We start from the raw sequence: 22,397 nt of genomic DNA, 5'->3' as shown, positions 1-22,397 counted from the left end.
AGGCCTCTTTCTGCTTCTTTCCCAGCCTCTGGGCTTTTGCACACGCTGTTCCCTCTGCCTGAACACCCTCCACTGGGCTGAGAACAACTCTTTGAGACCTCTCTCAGCTGTTGCTTCCTTTGGAACAGCCGCTGCTGCTGTCACTCTCCCAGCTCCAAGACCTGCTGAGCCTCCTGTCTTTTTCATTTCCCATGCCCCCAGCACTTCTTCTTGGCCTCCTTTGGCCCAATTGACAATGTCCATTCTCAATACCTTCTCACCCAGCGCTGAGCCCCACTGGGTGAAGGCAATGCCTGTCATGTTCACCACAATATCCTCTCCCCCATCACCACGCCTGGTCCACAGTGATGCTCAAAACAGGTGTGTTGGTAGGCAATGCGAAGGTGCATTCATGTCATCCTGCAGGCGGAATTCTCCACGAGTTTTCGGCAGCCTCGGTTTTCCCACCAGCTCCAAATCATGCAAGACACAGGGTAAGAGCAAAGACAAGGTGGCTGTGGCTGATGTCCACCCTCTCGTGGCGTCCCTTCTCTTCTCTGCTCCTTGGGCAGGGAGACCATCAGAGTGCAACCTGGCTGGGGCGGGAAGGAGGTGAAGGGCCTGGCCACAGGCAGGGACAGCGACTGCCTGGGGTCGGGGCAGGTGAGCACAGCGCAGGCCAGGGCCAAGTGTGTCCGCGGTGCACGCTAGAGGCCAGCAGTGGGCGCCAGAGAGCCAGGAGCGGCCCGCGGAGGAGCCCGCGCCGGCCCCGATGCCCAGCTCCGCGCCGCGCGGACCCACCGAGCCTGCGCTCAGAAGCCCCAGCTCCGCCGACAGGCCGCTCGCGCCGGGTCCTTCCTCTTCCCCAGATGCAGGCAGAGCCCCCGGAGCCATGACCAGCCCTTCCGGCAGCTCCGAAGCCACTGGCAAGCCCCGAGGCAGGGATGGCCGGCCCAGGAGGGAGGAGAACGACGTCCCTTCCGAAGAGAAGAGGCTGCGGCTGTGGCTGGAGGAGGGAAGAGCACAGCCCGAGGACTGCGAGGACGGGGAGGACGCGCCCCGGCCGGGCAGGGAGGAGACCGGCACCCAAACAGGTGGCGACGGCAGAGGAGTAAGTGACGCTGGCGCGGGGGTCCGGGCGTGCCGTGGACACGGGGTAAGGGCGGCGGGAGGCTCCGTGGCCGGCCCTGGGTTGAAGTTGGTAATTGAGTGGCAACTCCGGCGGGCGCGGAGTGACAGCTCGTGACGGCCTCCGAGACGCCAGCTGCCCCTTCTCGGCTGTGTGGCTTCGACTTCCTGATTCTCCCACGACGTTCCTGGCCAGGAGACCCGCTGGACTCTGTGGTTGGCCAAAAGGCGTGGGGGAGCCCCGCGTCCTGGGGGCCCCTAGCAGGGGAAGGGGCCGGGGTTGCGCTGGGCATCCTGTCTGGGGCATCTGTCTGGGACTCTGTTGGTGCCTTTCACCTGGCGAGAGGCCTGTGGTGGGGGTCGGCGGGAAGTCCCTGGCGCCAGGCTTGGCCAAGCCCTGCTCTGCTGGGCTGCGGGCTGGCGGCGCTCACCCAGCTCCTCACCTGTCCCGCATCTTCCTGTTTTTCTTCCCTTTCTTGTTGGGCAGGGAGAGTTGAGAGGAGACAGATGGCTTCCATCCCAGAAATCTCTCTCCTCTTTCCATCCCTAGAGAGAGGGACAGAGAGGCAAAGTTCCTTGCATCCCCCAGGGCACTGTCCCTGTGAGCTCCCAGTGTCCTGCACACGTGGGCCCCTGAGTCACCGGGCCTGTGTGTGTGGGATGGGGCTCCGTGGCCAGCCTGGCCTCCTGGGTTTCACTTTCTGCTTTCCTACCCCAACTCTTCCTGTGTGGCTTTGCTGGCCTTCCACTGGGGAGGCATGTGGGTTTGGAGGGCAGATGAGGGCCCACTGGAGAGCTGTACCCCTCAGTGAGGGCCGCCACCTTGATGGTTTTTGATGGATAATGCGGTTGACCTCTTTGTTCCTTCCACATGTTTTTATGTTTGACGATTTGCTCAGCTGAGCTTGTCTTAATAATTGGATTAGTGGTTAATGAGCCCCACATGGGTGAGACGGCGGCCTTCATTCTGAACCCATTTAGTCAGCACTGGCAGCCCTCCTCTCCATGGGCTGAATCAGAGCCCCCCTGCCCAGTCTTGGGGTTGCTCCCGGATGCTGTCTGGGAGGCTTGCTCATGGTCACATCCTCATTTCCCCGTGCACGTTACCGCATTCAGAGCTTGGGTCACCTGGACACTGAACTCAGGTGAATTTTCTCTGAGATCCCGGGAGAAGGAGGACAGTTCTCTGGAAGGTTTTCCAGGGCCGATCACGGAAAGGATGAGAAGGGAGAGGTCCTGGTCGGGGACACAATTACGTTGGCAGTGTAACGCCGGGAAACTTTATTGCATGAAGTCCATCTCACTCCCTCTACCTCCCTCTTTTACGTGGACTCTGCCAAAGACCAGGATACTAGAATGCAGTGGAGTGACGAAGTGTAGTGGGACCTTGGGAACGCGAGTCTGGAGCTAGGCGGCTGGGGTTTGCATCCTGGTTCTGCCCCTCCTTAGCTGGCTGACATGGCACAAGCCACTCACCCTCTCTGAGCCTTACTGTCTTCAGTGGCAAATGGATCTGTCAACAGGCCCCATTGCCTGGGGTTGTTACTGCTGAGATTAAGGGAAGCTCGTCCATAGAAGCACTTAGCTTTGTGCCTGGTACATAGTGTATGGTGGATAAATGGGACTTAGGACTGAAACTCGTGCCTTGGTGTGTTTCTGCAGTGATGTTTTGTTCTGGGGTGCATCACAAGAGACAAGGTTCTTGGCTGGGCATGGTGGCTCAAGCCAATAATCCCAGCACTTTGAGAGGCCGAAGGGGGAGGATCGCTTGAGCCCAGGAGTTTAAGACCACCTGGGCAACATGGTGAAGCCTCATATCTAGCAAAAAAAAAAAAAAGCCAGGTATAGTGGTGTGTGCCTGTATTCCCAAGTACTTGGGAGGCTGAGGCGGGAGGATTGCTAGAGCCTGGAAGGTCGGGCTGCAGTGAGCTGTGATCATGCCACTGCACTGCAGCGTAGGTCACAAAGTGAGACCATTTCAAGGAAAAGAGAGACAGACAGACAGACCCACAAGAGTCTTAAGCCAGAATCTTCATGTTAAAATACTTTCTGGAGGCTAAAAGGATGATATGTTGATAATGAAATATTTAAAAGGCAGAAACCCCACTGAACTGTTTGGTCCACAGAGGGAAATGGGAATCGCATGACCTGAAGGATGATGGAGGAACTGAACAGAAACCATCTTTGTTTCCTGAATCTGAACATGGCACCCTCTTTTCATGGTGTCTGTATCTGCTCAGTCCGGCAGCCCCTCGAAAAGAGGGAATCTTGATTTTCAAACCTAAAATTTGGCCCAAAGCCCACTGCTGCCCACAATGCCCGCCAGACACATTCCTCTTCCCTTTTAGTTTCTATGGGAATACTCTCTTTGAAGAACCCATGAAGCAGTGTCAGGCTGGTGTGAGGATCAGCAGTGATTTCTTTGAGGAGGAGAGCCCGTTTCTTCACTCACAGGCCATGTCTGAGTGGATCAAGAAGAACAGAGTGCCCTTTTATGAGATTTTGTCTGCGTAGACCATTAGCTTGGTAAAAATGTCAAAACCATCCTCGTTCTTTAAGAGGAGATTATTTTGGACTTTTCTCTGCAAGAAGCAGCATGGGCATTCAGATGCTTTTAAGGATAAAATGTTCTTTCTCATCACCAGGCCTGGTGCTCTGGATGGCTGAGGTTTTAATGTGACTGGATGTCCCTTGGAGTGGCTTCCAGGCTGTGCTCTTGTGGTTGGGTGGCAAGGGGTTGCTTTATTCGGTGGTGGCTAGAGGATGTTTTAGCAGGTAAATCGGGACCCCAGGAGCCCCTGAGTGCCAAGTCCTGCTGCAGGGCATGTGTTTATGGTGGGGATGTGGGGGGGTGGAGGGTGGGGGGCATTGATTTCCTGCCAATATCAGAAGTTTCACAGGCTTCTTGTGTATCCACAAACACCCATCCCATTGAGAAGGCCTAGAAAACCTGGCCCTCCCCAAGCCTTTATTGACCGCTTGTGAATGATCCCAGGGTGTGTCTGACCCACAGCTCCTCCTGGAGGAAGAGAAAAGTCTCTCCTAGGTATTTGGTTATCAACCTCAACCATTTGCTGAGCCTTACCCAAGACCGGGCACCTCGGCAGAGATTTCTGGGTTGTCAGGCAGAACCCAGCATTCAAGGGTGATAACTCACTGGAGTCCCTGCAATCCCTGATGGATGCACCAGGTAAAAGCATCCAGGGTTGAAACCAGATCAGGAAGCTTATTGTCAGCCTGGGGCTCCTGTAGAGGTGCATCCACGTTGCGGGGATTTTCCTTCTTGCTGAGGAGAAACCTGGGTTTCTCAGCTTTGGCACAGTCACAACACTTGGGGTCAGACCACTCATGGTGGTGGTGGTGGGGCTGTCCCGTGTATTGTAGGATGGTTAGCAGCATCTGTGGTCTCCATCCTCTAGGTATCATTCTGCCCTCCCAGCTATGGCTACCCCAGATGTCTCCAGACGGTTTCAAATGCCATGGAGCAAGGGAGTGGTACGTGAGCAAAACCACCCCAGTTGGGAGCCATTGGTTTACACTTGTGGAAATGTTTGAGGGTGAGAGTGTCGAGCTTGGGTCCCTGCTGTACCCTTTATGACCAATGCGGTCTTGGAAAATTAATAGTACTGCAGGGGCCTTAGTTTTCTCTTCTATAAAATGGAGATAAATGAGATACACTTTCATAGGAAGGTTATATGGGATTTACTGAGATAATAAGACAGTACATGAAAAATGCTGGGCATAGCATTTATTTATTTTTATGTTTTTTAAAGATGGATTCTTACTCTGTTGCCCAGGCTGGAGTGCAGTGGCATGATCTCCGCTCACTGCAACCTCCACCTCCTGGGCTCAAATGATTCTCCTGTCTCAGCCTCCCGAGTAGGTGGGATTACAGGTGCCCACCACAGCTGGCTAATTTTTGTATTTTTAGTAGAGATGGGGTTTCACCATGTTGGCCAGGCTGGTCTCAAACTCCTGACCTACGGTGATCCGCCTGCCTCAGCCTCCCAAGGTGCTGAGATCACAGGTGTGAGCCACCACGCTGGGCTGGGCATAGCATTGTAACACAGACAAAGCACAAAATACTTGGGCAATATCTTTTTACATTTGGCTTGTCTAGACTCCATCCTCCATCCCCTCATGCACTGGTGTGGTGCAGACCAGAATATCACCCACCTAGACTGCAGAGTGGATTTGGGTGGCATCTTGGCTTTCTGCACAAGACTTGCCTGTTCCCCACCACATCCCCCTGGTTCTCAGGGTCCAGGATTTCAGGAGGCAGGGATGTGGGCAGGCAGGGTAGGTGGCCCACCCAGTTCACTCCCACGCTGGGGACCTGCAGAGCTGGCTGTCCGAGACAGGATGTTTGGACCAACATCTGGGTTTCTGGATTTCCATTTGAGCACAGCTGGACTACATAGGCTGAAGCTCTCTCTGCGGAGATATAGATATTTCCCTGGTGACGATCTTTCAAGCTGACATGAAGACATGGCCACCCACTGGAACATCGTGTGTCTGCCGTGGCGCTCTGGTAATTTGTGAGGCAGCCTCCTGACGAATGCAGTGCGTAAGTGGGAAATGGTGGGAAGTTCTCGCATCCCCTCCTGGCCGAAAGTGCTGCCTGCACAGGTTGGTAGATGGTCCTTTGAGCAGGAAGAAGACACAGAGCACATTCCTGTTAGCTACGACAGAGAGGGGCAGGGTACACACTGGACATTTCAAGCCCCTCCAGAGAAGCAAGTCTTACTGTGCTGGGAGTACTTGTGGAGTGGGGGCTGTGTTGCCCTGGGCTTTAATTATTTCAGGAACATTTAACTGCAGCGTTGGCAGGCTGGATCTTGATATGTGTTTCTCAGTTGGAAAGACTTTGGACCATAGGGAAATGTCTTCTCAATTCTTTTGATTTCATTAAGGTGGTCATTTTTCTTCTTGTGGCCTCTGGAATGTGACACAGAACTCAAGGGACAGGAAGGAGATGAGTTGGAGGCTGGGACAGGGGTCCCTGCCAGGGATGCCGGTGACTCACATGATGGTGTTGATGTGTGGAGTTCGGTGCCTGGTTTGAGGAATGTTCGTGAGATATGTTCCAAAGGACTGACGGACCTATCAGGTACTGGAGGTGAGTGGTCAAGTCTGATCTCAGGGCTGACAGTGTCAGGCAAGGACAGGAAGTTGACGTTGGACTCATTGGCTGAGGTTGCTTGGGACCCAGGGGGCAACGTGTGCCAGGACAGATGGGTCTGGGGCTAGGAAGGCAGGTTTGGGCTGGAGACTCGGGCTTGGGACGCATCCCAGGTAGGCAATGGTTGAAGCTGTGGAAATGACCGTGATTGCCTGGGATGAGAGTGGAGACGGACAAGATGGGGGTTTTGCCCTAAGCCTGGGGAACCCACCTCCCAGGTTCAAAGGATTCTCCTCCCTCAGCCTCCCAAGTAGCTGGGAATGCAGGTGTGCACCACCATGCCCGACTAACTTTTGTATTTTTAGTGGAGATAAGGTTTGGCCAGGCTGCTTTCAAACTCCTGACCTCAAGTGATTGGCCCACCTTGGCCTCCCAAAGTGCTGGGATTACAGGCATGAGCCACCATGCCTGACCATTTTTAAATATTAATTTTTATGAAATATTTTCAAACACATTTTACTGTACATTGGAAAAGTCAATCATGATTTGAAAACTTTATCAAAATCCAATCAAATGTCAATTAACCATTTAATTGTGGATGAGTAAGGAGACTATTTTGACCAAAACATGTTAGAACAATTACCACTTATAGAAATAATCTATGTTTTAATGTTCTAGTTGAATTAAACAATCTTTTACATTCTGTCCAGGAGCAGGGGCTCACACCTGTAATCCCAGCACTCTGGCCGGTCGAGGCTGGCGGATCACCTAAGGTCAGGAGTTCGAGACCAGCCTGGCCAACATGGCGGAACTGTCTCTACTAAAAATACAGAAATTAGCCAGGTGTGATGCCACACACCTGTATTCCCAGCTGCTTGGGAGGCTGAGGCAGGAGATTCATTTGAACCTGGGAGACAGAGGTTGCAGTCAGCCGAGATCGCACCACTGCACTTCAGCCAGCCTGGGTGACAGAGTGAGACTCTGTTTCTAAAATAAATAAATAAATAAAATAGAATTCTGAATTTTATTTTTAATAATTATTTTGTAAAAAGAATGTCTTGTTTTTGGAGTTGTTGAATTTATTGAATTGACAAAAATTATGTACAAGAGGATACAACATGATGTGATTGAAATATGTATACATTACAAAATGGCTAAATCAAGCTAAATATCATATCACCTCCCAGACTAATTTTTTTATGGTGAGAACACTTAAAAAATCTACTCTCTTAGTGATTTCCATGTGTATGATATGTTGTTATAAACTATAGGTACCATGTTGTCCCATAGATATCCTGAACTTATTCTTCCTCTATAAAAATGACATTCTGTGTCCTTTGGCATCTGCCCACTTCCCCACCCTGGGAACGATCATTCTACTCTGCTTCTGTTAATTCAACTTTTTTCTTTTCTTTTTCTTTCTTTTTTTTTGAGACAATCTCACTCTATTGCCCAGGCTGTAGTGCAGGGTTGTGATCTTGGCTCACTGCAGCCTTGACCTCCCAAGCTCAATCAATCCTCCCACCTTGGCCTCCTGAGTATCTGGGAGTACAGGCATGCAGCACCACGCTCCACTAATTTTTGTATTTTTTTGTAGAGATGGGGTCTTGCTATGTTATGCAGGCTGGTCTCGAGCTCCTGGGCTCAAGCAATCTGCCGGCCTCAGCCTCCCAAAGTGCTGGGATTACAGGCATGAGCCACCATGCCTGGCCGAGTTCAACTTTTTTAGATTTCACATGTAAGTGAGATCATGTGGTATTTGTCGTTTTGTGCCTGGCTTATTTCACTTAACATAATATCCTCCAGGCTCATCCCTGTTTTCTCAAATGGCAGGATTTCCTTCTTTTTGAAGTCTGAATAGTATTCCATTGTGTACGTACACTACATTGTTGCTGGAAGTGTAAGGGAGGCCAGTTGGGGGAGGAGGGAGAAAAGATTCACTCTAAGTCTGGATGCTCCAGCACCCACCCAGGATGTGTGCAAGGAAGTGCAGGATGCTCCTGGTCTTGCAAACTGTGGTTTGTGGGACTCCAAAGCCCCTATCCTTCCACAGTGCTTTCTGTCCTGTTATCACATTTCCTTGGAGGAGAGCCCAGCCTTGGTGGAGAGCCCTGCTCTGGCTTTGTCCCTCGGCATGAGATGCCAAAGGATGGTGCTGCTGGGGGACCCTCACGTCTGCACAGTGGGGGCTGCTTGCCTTCTCCATTCCTCCTTCAATTATCTGAGCAGCTCCTGAGTGCCAGCTGCTGGTCTACAAGATGGATCGTTCCTTGGAGATCACGCCATAGCAGAGGAGGCAGGCTGTAGCCCACACGCCACAACCAGCCCCCTGCCTGTTCACACATATAAAGTTTTATTGGAACACAGCCACACCCATTTCAGTGCATATTGTCTGTGCCTGCTTCGCTGCCACAATGGAGAGTTGAATAGTTGGGACAGAGACCTATGGCCTGCAAAGCTGAACTATTTACCATCTGGCTCTCAAGAAAAGGGGAAAAAAAAATGCTTATCTTTGTACCCCGACAGTCTTAGATTAAGAGGACTTTGTACCACCCTGACGTCCCAGGCGGCCGTGAGTCCAGCCACCCCTGAAATGTACACAAATCTGGGCTAGGGTTGCAGCAGGTGAGCCCCAATTTTGCAGGTCTTTGGTATGAGGGACACAACCCAGGATTTTGAGTGGGGTTTCCTCTCCACTGTGGCTGGGCCCTGGGCTAGTGTGCTTTCTGATTTTTGTACGGGGAAGAGAAAGGAGGGAGGAAATGGCAACTCGTTGCCCTGTTCTAACATTTTCCTAAGATGTGTCTCCAGGTAAGGGATTGGGATCTCACCTTGCACAGCTTACAAAACCCAGTGAGGCCAGCTGTCTTGGTGCTGCCACTCTGAGGGATGGAGCCCCCAAATTACTAGGAAGGGAGATAAAAGAATGGTTTCTGCAAGCACAAGAAGTGGCGTTATTGAAATTAACATTTCCCCCAAGTTTTATAATGTCTAGGCATGCATATTTAAGTGCCTGTCTCAAAAGCTCTTGCTAATAACCAGATGGTGCATTTAATTTCCTTTTTTTGTTCTCTGAGCAACATGCAGCTTCCTGCACAGCCCTCCTTGCAGGCAGCTGCACTGAGGTGACAGTCCTCCTGACTGCCAGCACAGATCCCCAGGGCCTCTGAGAGCCCTGTATTCTGGGGGCAGCCTTTCCCCCTTCTATTTGGTCCCAGCTGGAAGGGGGCAGGTTACCCACAGCCCAGCACAGGGCTCCTGCCTAGCTTCTCTAGGGAGTCTGGCTCCCTCTGACCCTCTAGACCTCACCAGCTGAGGATCAGAGCCCCGGGGCAGGAGCCAGGGCCAGGGGACATTGGGGGGTGGTTTGAGAGTGCAGCTCTGGAGGGGGGCAGGGCGGGCCCAGAGAAAGCTGCTCAGGGGAGACTGCAAAGAGATGGCAGAGTTAGGACAAGAGGGCCAGGCATGGTGGCTCACACCTGTAATCCCAGCACTTTGAGAGGCCGAGGTGGGCGGATCGCCTGAGGCCAGGAGTTTGAGACTAGCCTGGCCAACATGGCGAAAACCTGTCTCTAGTAAAAATACAATAATTAACCGGACATGGTGACACCTATAATACCAGCTACTCGGGAAGCTGAGACACGAGAATTGCTTGAACCCAGAAGGTGGAGGTTGCAGTGAGCTGAGATTGTGCCACTGTACTCCAGCCTGGGCAACAGAGCAAGATTCCATCTCAAAAAAAAAAAAAAAAGTCAGGACAAGAGGAGGAGGGAAGAGAAGGGAGCTGTGGGGCAGCAGCCAGGACCTTAAAGGCACAGAAGAGGAAGCTTGGATTTCCAATTCCAAAGGACAAGAAGTCACACACCTTTATTTAACCTGCGCCAGGTGAGGCTGGGCTTTGTGTATTTCCCTTGTTTTCCTTTTCCTTGTGTTCAGGCTGTTGTAGAAACAGGTACACAGGGGCTCTGTGTGTTGCCCTGTCCTGGTGGCCTTCAGGAAGCATAGGGTGCCCTGGTTTCCTTGGCTTCGTGTCCCCCTTTCCTCCTGCCACCCCTGACTGTGCCCCCCACCTTATCCCTCAGACCATCCTCCTGGAAGGGACTGGCCAGGGCTTGTGTCCTTGCTAGTCTCTAGGAAGGAAGACTCTGTGGCTTGAAAACTTGTCAGCTTAAGTTGCAAGGTGTAGGTGCCTGGGAGGGCACGTGCACGGCCCTGTTGACTGATCCATTCATGTTTTTCTTTTTTGACTCTGTTCTATGTTGTCCTGATGGAGGGGTAACCCCCTGCCTTCTGCCTTTCCTGTCTTGGACTCTTGCAATTGGACCAGTTGAGAGGGTCCATGTGGTCTGAGAATTCAAGCAATGCAGGCCAGGCATGGTGGCTCACACCTGTAATGCCAGCACTTTTGGAGGCCAAGGTGGGTGGGCCAGGAGTTCGAGACCAGCTTGGCCAAAATAGTGAAACCCTGTCTTTACAAAAAATACAGAAGTTAGACGGGCTTGGTGGTGTGCACCTGTAATCCTAGTTACTTGGGAGGCTGAGGCAAGAGAATCACTGGAACCCAGAAGCAGCAGGTTGCAGTGAGGAGCAGGTTGCAGTGAGGAGGAGGTTGCAGTGAGGAGCAGGTTGCAGTGAGGAGGAGGTTGCAGTGAGCCGAGATTGTGTCCCTGGACTCCAGACTGGGCAATAGAGCGAGACTATGTTTCCAAAAAAAAAAAAAAAAAAAAATTATATAGCAAACAAAAAACAAAACATCCTCTCGACTTGCTTTTCTTGATCTTGCTTCTCAGAGGTAACACTGGGAAGGGTTGGGGTATACCTCTCCACACCTTTTTCTTTGATTTCTTTTTATTTTTTATTCTACGTTCTGAGATACATGTGCAGAATGTGCAGGTTTGTTACATAGACATACATGTGCCATGGTGGTTTGCTGCACCTATCAACCCGTCATCTAGGTTTTAAGCCCCGCATGCATTAGGTATTTGTCCTGACGCTCTCCCACCCCTTGTCCCTCACCCCTGACGGGCCCCGGTGTGTGATGTTCCCCTCCCTGTGTCCATGCGTTCTCATTGTTCAACTCCCACTTATGAGTGAGAACCCGCAGAGTTTGGTTTTCTGTTCCTGTCAACACCTTTTTCCTCTGTGCAGTCAAGCACATGTATTTGCACAGAAGTGTTTATCGTAACCTTTTTTAAAAAGTAAAAATGGAATAATGATATATTTTTTCTTTGGAAAGCCTGCTTTTCAGGCAGCATGTCTTTGACATTGTCTCATGTTGGAACCTGGGTACCACCTTCTTCTCCCAGCAGTTATTCTGACGTGTGGCTGCACCCTGCTTCGTTTAACCAGCCCTGCACCGATACGTCTTTGGATGGTTTCCGCCTTTTCCCAATCACAGATGGTGTTCTGATGAATTTCCTTACACACAGCACTTGGTGCTCTGTGCCTGCATTTCTGTGAGATGTTCCTGGAGGTGGGCCGTCTAGGTCAGAGGGGGATCTGTGCTTAATTTGCATCCTGTGCAAAATTCCATCCAGTCATCCGGCTCCCCAAGGGCTCACATGGTACTGTCCTCTGAAGACATCATCTTCTGCAGATGATGGCATGACCACCTCTCTTTCTGTTACTCACACCAGTCTGCACCCTGGTGTCCTGGGGGGTCCAGCCCCTACCTGCTTGTCTGCCCCCACCCCACAGTCCCCCCAGCCCCTGCTAACAGGGACTCTGGCTTCTGAGCTCTGGCAGACTGCCTCACGCTGGAGAAGTTTGCTTTCTCACACATTCCTGGCAATGTTACTGCAAATCTCGAGGCCTGCATTTGCCTTCTTCAGGCCTCAGTTTCCTCAAAAGTAAAATGGGGATAATGTGATGCTACTGTCTGCATCGTAGAGCTGCCATGAGGGTTCAGTGAAATGAGTGTTGAGAGCACCTTCACAGCGCCGGCCTTGTGCGCAGTCAGCACCTGTGGGGCAGGGCTGTTGCTGATACGTGGTTGACTGTCATTGCTAGACTGTGGCTTTACCAGGGACATTGTCTTTAGTGCTGAGCCCAGAGCCACCCCTAGTACCTGCTGTGTTTATAGAGTGATTGAGTGTCAGGGTCAGAGACTGGGGCAATGGCAGCAGAAACAGAGGAAAGAAGTGGGGCTTCTAATAGGTCCTGGACCAGTGGCCCTTGAGATGAAGCCTTCTTGCCAAGGTCTGGGGCTGTGCTGTGTGTTCTAGGCCCGAGACTGGAAGCTAGGCCTGGCTGCAGCCCCGGCTGAGCTGGGGAAGTGCAGGTCAGCATCCTGCTTCATTAGGACACCTCCAAGCCCAGCTTAGACCTGGATGCCAGGTGACCCTCTGTTTACTCTGAGCCCAGACAGAGGACAGGGAAGTGTGCAAGGGTGGGGACCCTTATCACAGCCCTTGACTCTGTAATGCATATGGGTTTGTGCACGTGTGTGAGCACGGCCGTGGCTTCTCTGTGAGTTTCAAGCTCGAGGTTGTGTTTACGCAGGGTTAGGCTTGCCAGGTAAAATACAGGAAGTCCAATTAAACCTGAATTTCTCATTAACCATTTTTTTTTTTTTTTGGTGCAAATATATCCCATGCAATATTTGGGACCTGCTTACCCTAAAAAATGATTTGTTGTTTATCTGAAATTCAAGTTAAACTGGCATCCTGTCTTTTCACTTGCTACGTATGAGAGTTCTGTGTGGGGGTTATCAGTGTGCATTTGTGAGTTCCCGTGTGAAGGACTCTCTCCAAGTGTCTGTAGGTACCACGATGGAGATGGACAGAGAAGATCCTCTCCGGCCGCTTTAGTGTCACCTAGAGGCTGCGGGGTTGGACACTTCAGCCCCAGGGGCCTAGGCAGCACTGCCTAGCACCTGTGTGCTCCTGTCTTCTTCATGGGGGCTGACTTCCCTGCCATCTCTCTCCAAATACGGTGGCAAGAGCTATCCCATCCGCCCCCATCTGGAGCTCGGCTGCCCAACCAGAGAAGATGGCAAACAGTGTGCAGATGGCTGCAAAGCTTTCCCCAGCTCCTTCTGCAAGGGGCCTGCAGATGAAATGGAAGCCCTCATCCTCACCGCCTCCCCCTTCCAGAAAACCCAGGCAACAGCCACCTCTGAATGCTGCTTTAGAAGCTTCTCCCTCCTGGTGATTAAACCACCCCAAACAAATAAAGCACTGCATTTCCACCACAGGCTTGTTCACATGCATGCAGCCTATTGTCTTGGATCCGCCCGTGTGCCTGATTCATCAGGGTGAGGGGTTCTTCTCTGAGGTGCTTGCAAAGAGCTGCTTGCAAAGAGCTGCTTAATTTTCATCTGAAAGACTCTCTGTAGAAACCAGGCCCAGCTTTGGAAGAAAGCCGTTTATCCCCCTTTAGCAAATTCTGTGTCATTCTTTTTTTTTTTCTTTCTTTTTTGAGACGGAGTTTCACTTTTGCTGCCCAGACTGGAGTGCAATGGTGCAATCTCGGTTCACTGCAGTCTCTGCCTCCCGGGTTCAAGCGATTCTCCTGCCTCAGCCTCCTGAGTAACTGGGACTACAGTCACCCACAACCATACCCGGCTAATTTTTTTGTATTTTTAGTAGAGAGGGAGTTTCACCATATTGGCCAGGCTGGTCTCGAACTCCTGACCTCAGGTGATCCACCTCAGCCTCCCAAAGTGCTGGGATTACAGGTGTGAGCCACCATGCCTGGCTGGAATTCTGTGTCATTCTGGATACTTATCATGACTTCAAGCATCCAGGACTCTGACCTGGGTATCCCGATCCTGAGGCTGTATGTGTGTCCAGCTGGCTTGGAGGTTGTCTACAGGCAGGTTGAACTTGGCCTCTGAGTCCATGGCAGCCTCACATGGGAAATACCACCAAGGAGCTTCATCCTGTGCTTTTAGGAGATAGTTTCTATTTAGTCATTGCTGAATCTGTTACAGACAGGGTCTCAGTTTCTTGCAAGTCCTGTATGAGGTGGGTGCTGTGATTATCCACATGTTCACTTGTTCTCTCTGGCCTCTTTCAGGCTCTTGCACTTCCTTTGCTCTTTTCCTGCCATGGGGCCTTTGCACATCCTGCTCTTTCTGCCTGGAAAGATTTTCCCTCTCCCTACCTGTTCACCTGGTCACGGTCTCATCTGACAGTGGAGTCACTACATCCTCAGGGACGCCTTGCCACACTGACTCAGTCACAGCAACCCCTTGTTATCTGCTTTCATGATGCCAGGTGTCATGAGCTCAGCTACGGCTTCCTATTTCTGTGCGTGTCATCCTTCCCCTTCAAGACTGTGGTCACCGTGAGGGCCAGGGCCATTCCTGTTCCTGATTCTCATTTGTGTCTCTGGTGTTTGGTACATGCTTACCTAGAATTTGATTAATGAATGACGGCATACCCATTTTACAGATGATAAATTTGAGGTTCAGGAACATTATGTAACTTGCTCAGTATTAGATGGTGATGGTTTGAAGCGATCTGGCTGGTCGCTGGGTGCACACTCTTAACCACTTCACTATGGTTCTTTTCTCATGGTAGTTCTCCAACAGCAGGAGTGAGAGACAACTTTAGGACAGGCCTAACCAGAATCCCAGGGGTTATCCTAGAAGGTGGTGTCAGGAACATGCTTGCCTATGGGCCTTCTTACTGTATTGCATAAAATACTCAGTTTTTCTGACTCGCCTTTAGTAAAGACCTTAGCAATATTTGAAGCACAGTTGTCAGTATGAAAGGGTGAGTGTTTATACTTTTTTAAAAAGGAGTCTATATCATATTTATCTTGTGGTCTGCCATGCCCCCCGATCTTCTTCAGCTTCAGTTATGCACAATTCACACTTCTCTTTACTGCCTCTTTCTTACCTGTTTAGTTTTTTTCTGTGCTCGAGATTGCTTAGAATTTGTCCCCATTACTACAGCCTGCTTCCCACCTGTATCCCCCAGCCAGCTTGTTCTGGATTTTGTCAACAACAGTTCCAGCGTTTAGTGAGGACTGGACTGAAGGAAAGCCTTGGAAAAGGCTGTGTGATGAAAGGTGAAGATACCTAATGGGCAGGCAGTCATCAGGGTTAATTCAAAGGCTGGAAGAAGGGCTGACCTGGAGGACTGGAAATGTCTTTGAGCTGAAGGTCATGTGCAGGTGGAACGAAGAGGGTGAGACTTTTGGGGTGAACTGCAAGTATTTGATAAGATCCCTGTCCCCATGGTTGGGGAAGTCTTGATAAGCATCCTCAATGTGATGGAGGGATTAAGGAACCCGTGGCTCTACCTGTCCAGCATGGCAGCAACATGACACAGCCAAGTTACTGATTATTGTTTGCCCAGCTCTCATCACTCAACATCTTCTGTTAGTTACAGCTGTAATTTGCACTAGTTGTCAATGCCAGTTTTGACTTTCCTAGTCAATAAACTGTTCTGAGAGTGGCGACTAAGGCTGAGCACCACCCATAATCATGAGTATTACAGAGGCAAGCCCCCTTGCCCACCCACCTGCAGGTGATGACACACCCTAGGAAATCACTCAATTCTTTGGAGGACCCTGAATAAAGGCTCAAGTCCATGTGTTCATCTGTCCGTCCATCCATCCACCATTCCTTCCATCCATCCATCCATCCATTCATCCATCCATCCATCCATCCATCCATCCATCCATCCATCCAGACATGCATACATCCATCCACCCACCTACCCATTTTTCCACCCGCCCACCCACCCATCTATCCATCCAACCCACTCTCTTATGCACCCAGCTATCATCCACCTACTCACCCACCAACCCATCTATCCATCTACTCACCCATGCATCTATCCACCCATTCACTCATCTACCCATCTATCCACCCACCCGTCCACCCATTTATCTATCCCTCCACCCCCTCAACCACTCATCCATTTCTCCACCCACTCAGCCATCTCTTCACCGACTCAACCACCCATTCATTCATCCACCTGCCCACCCACCCATCTTTCCATCCACCCATCTATCCACCCACCCACCTAGGTATCCATCCACTGCTTGTCCTTCTGTTCATTTATTCCACAAAGACTCAGCAACCACCTACTAGCTTCTGGGGAGGTATCTGCTCTAGTAATTGAGAACATGGTTCCTGGAATCTGATTCCCTGAGCTCAAATTGAGCTGCCTCCTAGCTAGCTGCTTGGGTAAGTTATAGAAACTGTGCTTTGATATTCTTATCTGAAAATTGGCTATTAATAGCTTCTACTCTTGCAGATATAGTGAGGATTAAATAAGATGTCACATTAAAAGTGCATCATCGACACTCAATAGAGATTAGGTTTTACCATTCATTATTATTCTTGGCAGATGCTGCACATAACGTGGAGAGCATACGAAAGACACATGTTTTAACCAATAGTGACATACAGGTGCTAAGTTCTGCAGTAGGGGAAGGGCTGAGAGCCATGGAGAGGGCCTGGCCCAATCCTGGAGCCAGAAAAAACTTCCCCGTTGAATTGCTGTTTTAGCTGAGATTTGTGGGATGGGTAGTAGTTGGAGATCCCAGACAGGAGGTGACCGAGTTAGCCAGGGAAAAATTGGGTCCTGGCACCCATGGTGGAGTTGAGTGATCCAGTCCTTCTGTCTCCTCTGGCTGGAAGTCCACCAGATCTGGGAATGTCCAGTTGGGGGAGGGGGCTGACAATGATCATGACCTTCACCTGTCCTCACATGTCCTCTGTGTATCTGCAAAGCCTCTGCCTCAGTCTCCTCTTCTGGAAAGTGGGATTGGAAACCACATCTGCTTCTCTACCAGGACTGCTAGGAAGACAAGATTAGATGGCAGATGAGAGCTCTTTGAAAATGAAAACATTCTGCTATTTGAATGCAAAGTGTTCTTCTTTGCCTGTGATGTTTCCTAATCTGTGAAATCATATTGGACCTTGAAGCTGTCTATTAAAAAAAATAGCAAAGTGGCTGGGCAGGGTGGCTCATGCCTGTAGTCCTAGCACTTTGAGAGGCTGAGGGGGGTGGATCACTTGAGGCCAGGAGTTCGATACCAGCCTGGCCAATATGTGAAACCCCATCTCTACTAAAAATACAAAAATTAGCCAGGTGTGGTGGCGTCTGCCTGTAGTCCTAGCTACTCGAGAGGCTGAGGCACAAGAATCATTTGAGCTAAGGAGGCAGAGGTTGCAGTGAGCCGAGATGGCACCACTGCACTCCAGCCTGGGAGACAGAGCGAGGCTCTGTCTGAAAACAGAAAAAAAAAAAAAAAAAAAAAGCAAAGTTAACACTTCCTCCATCTCTCCCCTAGGGGAGGCAATTTGTCAAAGATTGTTGTTGGGTTTTACATGCAGGGAAATCTAAGGAAGGTGTAGAAACCAGACCAGGACTCCAGACTCTCGTCTCCCTGTTTACAGGGTCTTAAATGGGGAAGGCACTTTGGGTTCTTTCCACAAGATTGCTTTGTGAGAAAAAAAAAGAAACAAACAAAAAACTCAAAAAAAACAGCCCTTACCTAAATATTCACAAGGGACCTTAGGCAATATCTGCAAACAAAAGTGAGTGATGAGTGGAATCTGTTATCTTTGCAACTAAGACAACTCCAGAGTTGAAGCAAGTGGAATTATCTCTAGAGACAGAGATTTGGGCGGGCTTTGCCAGTTACAAGCTGTGAGAACCTGGGCAGGTTTACCTCTCTGAGCTTCTGTGACTTTGTAAAATAGGCTGCTTTGCGCTAAACGTGCAGGAGGAATCCCAGCATCCTCCTGTGCACAAGGCTGGTTTCTTCCCATCCTTTTCCTTGTTCTGCCTCTCTCCTCCTCTCCAAGAGACAAATACATTTGGACCCAGTAGGGGCCTATGTTTGCAAAAGCTCGCAGGTGATTCTCATGCAGCCAGCCTGGCTCTGGCACTGAGTTCTTGGATACTTCTGGAGGTGCATTTACTAGTGAGGAAGGTCACTGTGTGCTAAAGGCACGACTCATCTTCCATTCCTTTCTTCCATGAAGCAAGGCGCATGGGTCGACTGAGCTGGGAGAGTCCACGGTGTCAGCCTCCCCCACGCTTCAGTCCCTCCTTATTCCTTGTGTGCTGTACTTTGTCTTGATTTCCTGTACTCTGCACCAAGCCAGAAGATGGTAAGATCTCAAAAAAATCATTTTTTTTTTTTTTTGGGAAATGGGACCAAGAGGGTTTTGGTTTGCTTGTTTGTTTGAGACAGGGTCTGTCGCCCAGGCTGGAGTGCAGTGGCGTGACCTTGGCTCACTGCAGCCTTGACCTTCTGGGCTCAGGTGATCCTCCCACCTCAGCCTCCTGAGTAGCTGGGACTGCAGGTGCACACCGCCGTGCCTGACTAATTTGTCTATTTTTTGTAGAGATGAGGATTCACCATGTTGCCTAGGCTGGTCTCAAACTCCTGGGCTCAAGCAGTCCTCCATCCACCTCGGCCTCCCAAAGTGCTGGGATTACAGGCATGAGCTGCTGTGCCTGGCCAAGGTTTTTTTTAATTATTATTATGAAAAATTTTCAATATACATAAAAGTAGAGAGACTAGTTTAATGAGCTATCATATACCCATCACATAGGTTTAAAAACTATTAATGTTTGCAATATTTACTCCATTTGTTTTTCTGAAGTATTTAAAAAATGGTTTACTGTAGTTATGTGATTACATCCTATATTCATCCTTACGTAATTTATTTTCCCTCTAAAAATATGAGGGCATTTTTTTTATGATCATTGTCATACCTAATCAAATTACCAGTAATTCCTTAATATCCTCTAAGATCAAGTTTACATTCAGATGTCTTGTCCTCAGAATGTCAATTGTGATTATTTTTTTCTTTGAGCAAAGATAATAAGATCTCAAGATTTAATGACAGAGATTCCATGTTAGCCCTGATGTCTAAGCTCTGTGGTCCATTGTGGCTTTACTTGAAAGTCTCAGGCTAGGCGTGGTGGCTCACAGCTGTAATCCCAGCACTTTGGGAGGCCAAGGTAGGTGGATCATGAGGTCAAGAGATCAAGACCATCCTGACCAACATGGTGAAACCCTGTCTCTATTAAAAATACAAAAATTAGCCAGGCGTGGTGGCGGGCGCCTATAGTCGCAGCTACTCAGGAGGCTGAGGCAGCAGAATCGCTTGAACCCGGGAGGCGCAAGTTGCAGTGAGCTGAGATTGCACTACTGCATTGCAGCCTGGGTGGCAAGAACGAAACTCTGGAAAAAAAAAAATTCTCTCACTGTGGTCTCATAATAAAAGGACACTCCATTTCCCATCTGGCCCCTGCTCCTTAATGTTAGCCCCCTGCTGTGGGGAGGAGGGGGTGACCTTCAGCGCAGATTCAAGCATTCCCAGGGCTGGCTCTGATCCCGATAAAGCCCATCGTCATGAATGAATGCCTCCCTTGCAGGTTATTCTAAGTATTGTAAATAGTGCACGTGGAGCGTCCTCATGATGCCTGGGATGGTAGTGAATATTTATAGGTTTCTTTTAGTGCCTTTTTTTTTTAGTGTTTTCCATAGTTCCATGTTTCTACAATGCATAGGAACATAAGAATCATGTGTGTGTGGGTGCTTATTAAATAAACCAATTCCTGGAACTCACTCCCAGTGACTGCCAGTCTGATGATTACGGGCTCAGCTAGGACCTATGTTTGCAAAAGCTCCCAGGTGATCTCATGCAGCCAGCCTGGCTCTGGTTCTGGCTCTGGCTCTGGGAGCTGGGTTGGGAACTAGTCTTTGGTGCTATTCTGCTGAAACTTCAAGTTGGGCTCCTTGACTCCGTCTTGTATTGTCACCATTTGTATTCAGGTCTGTTTTTCCCCTGGATTGTAAACTCCTTGATGTCTGGGTCATCTCAGCTCATGAGCTGAGCTTTCAGTGGGTGCTCAGTGGAACAGGTGCTGAATGGAGTCAGGCTCTAGGGAGGCCAGCGTGTGTTGGTAAGTGAGAGACAAAAATCATTTTAAAAAGAATCTTTTCGCCCTTCAGTTGTGTTTGCCATGAGTTAATGTGACTTACTCTAGAGGAAGCCAGTGCAGCCTAAGTGGAGGTCTTGTCCTGAAATGGAGCCAGGTTATGGATCAGCAGAGCTGCCAAAAGCGTTTTGGGGGAAATGTTTCTGTGTCACTCTCAGTTGATTGAACTCAAGTTTTCACTCCCGTTTAGCACCACGTGGGGGCCATTCTGACTTCTGCGGAGTGGGTATGATCAGATCTTCTGTAAAAGTGTAAGTGAGGAGGCTGGGCACGGTGGCTCGCATCTGTAATCTTAGCACTTGGAAGGCTGAGGTGGTCAGATCACTTGAGGCCGGGAGTTTGAGACCAGCCTGGCCAACGTGGTGAAACCCTGTCTGTACTAAAAATACAAAAATTAGCCAGGCATGATAGTGCATGCCTGTAATCCCAGCTACTCAGGAGGCTGAGGCAGGAGAATCACTTGAACCTGGGAGGTGGAGGTTGCAGTGAGCTGAGGTTGCATCACTGCACTGCACTCCAGCCTGGGTGACAGAGCGTGACTCTGTCTCAAAAAAAAAAAAAAAAAAAGTGTATGTGAGGAAACTGGGATAGAACTTGGGGATGTTGGGGGATGGAGGTACTTCATCTACTGAACAGAAACCATGGGACACCAATGCTGGAGGAAGAAGCATCATCCTCAGTTTCTACTAACTCAGCCACGCATGAGATGGGGACTTGGTGTCCAAGAGAAGAGCCTCTTTTTAGGTCTTCAGCCTTGATCAAACCATTTCTGAATTCCTCATACACACATAATCTGGTGCTATGAGTGGTACTGATTGGATAATCTTTCTGTCGTTTCCTGTGCTAGGAAGGAAAATACATGTACAGCCAACTTCCTTGAGGGTTCGTTCTTTTGCATCAGGGTGTCTCAAACTCCTGCCCTTAAAACATCTGCAAGAGAATCATCCAGGCGGCTTGCTCACTCTGCATGCAGGCCCTTTAGAATCAGAGGCAGAATCCCTGGGGCTGGAGCCACAAAATGAAATGACATTTCAACAAGTTTGTCATCACGTAAGAGAGAATAGGTGAGTATTTGGATACCTATAATACAAAGTAGATTCAAAAAGAATGACTTGATTATTTTAAATGTTGTGTTTTAAAAAACTTAATACAGAAAAGTTTGGGCACGGTGGCTCATGCCTGTAAACTTAGCACTTTGGGAGGCCAAGGCGGGTGGATCATTTGAGGTCAGGAGTTCAAGACCAGCCTGGTCAACAAGGTGAAACCCCATCTCTACTAAAAATATAAAAATTAGCCAGGCGGTAGTGGTGCGTGCCTGTAATCCCAGCTACAGGGGAAGCTGAGGAAGGAGAATTGCTTAAGCCTGGGAGGTGGAGGTTTGGTGAGCTGAGATCGTACCACTGCACTCCAATGTGGGTGACAATTGTTTAACCACCACCAAAATGGGTTGTGAGTCCAAATATTAATATGAAGGACATTGGTGACATTGTCTCAAAAAAATTAATGAATACAGAAAAGTACAAAAAGGGAGAGAAATCACCCCAAATCACACGACCCCAAGAAATAAACCTTCTAATATTGAGTGAACAGCATTCCTTGCTATGCAAAAAGATGGCTAGAGACATGAACAGACACTTCTGATCACACAAAATGAGATTTTAAAAACAAGAAGTAGCAAATTGAATGCCGTGTAAATTTATCAGAAGAAAAAGAAATGGAAGTGAAACTGAAGGAACTGGTCAACTCAGATAAATGTAGTTTTTCCTCACTAAAAATCAGTTTCTAGAACATCTAAGAAATCAAAGATGATGAAAAATAGTAAGATGTTTGATATATATGTAAAAGTCTTTACAGTTGATTGATCATCTCATGCAAAATTTGTACAGTCACTGCAAATAAAGTCATTGCAAAATCTTTACTCCTTTTGCTTTTTGCCAGCACTGACATTGGCCTTTGCAGTCTCTTGACTTCATTCTACTCTTGCATTCTTTTTGCTGTTTTCTCGAGGTCGTTTTCTTCTCATGCCAGCTGTGTCTTGCAAGTCTATGTTTGAGTTCATTTTTCTTTGCATAATTCAAAGAACCAGATAGCATGCCAAAGCCCATTGTTTAACCACCACCAACATGGGTTCTGTGTCCAACTATTAATATGAAGATGACACCTATTATGATCTTGTACATTTTGTTGCATTTCCGTGGTGAAGGACATTGGTGACCATTTGTTTCCTCTGGAGCGGTCGATTG

The 22,397-nt window shown here is 49.2% G+C and overlaps 1 protein-coding gene across 2 annotated transcripts in view; it reads left to right on the top strand.

The window, feature by feature from the left end:
• Positions 1 to 22,397, top strand: part of LOC117979556 (RNA-binding motif protein, X-linked-like-2) — a 157,856-nt gene that overhangs the window by 5,365 nt on the left and 130,094 nt on the right. Inside the window, exons 2-3 of one of the 2 annotated variants that reach the window (XM_055092438.2) lie at positions 406 to 473; positions 849 to 1,090. In XM_055092438.2, coding sequence (XP_054948413.2) covers positions 406 to 473; positions 849 to 1,090 — 310 coding nt within the window. Of the gene's footprint in view, positions 1 to 405; positions 474 to 848; positions 1,091 to 21,001; positions 21,219 to 22,397 lie in introns of both variants that reach the window. The other variant, XR_010113158.1, reaches the window with a different exon arrangement.

Source organism: Pan paniscus, chromosome 8, assembly GCF_029289425.2.
Source record: "Pan paniscus chromosome 8, NHGRI_mPanPan1-v2.0_pri, whole genome shotgun sequence".
Classification (NCBI taxonomy): Eukaryota; Metazoa; Chordata; class Mammalia; order Primates; family Hominidae; genus Pan; species Pan paniscus.
This window is presented reverse-complemented; position numbering and strand designations above follow the sequence as displayed.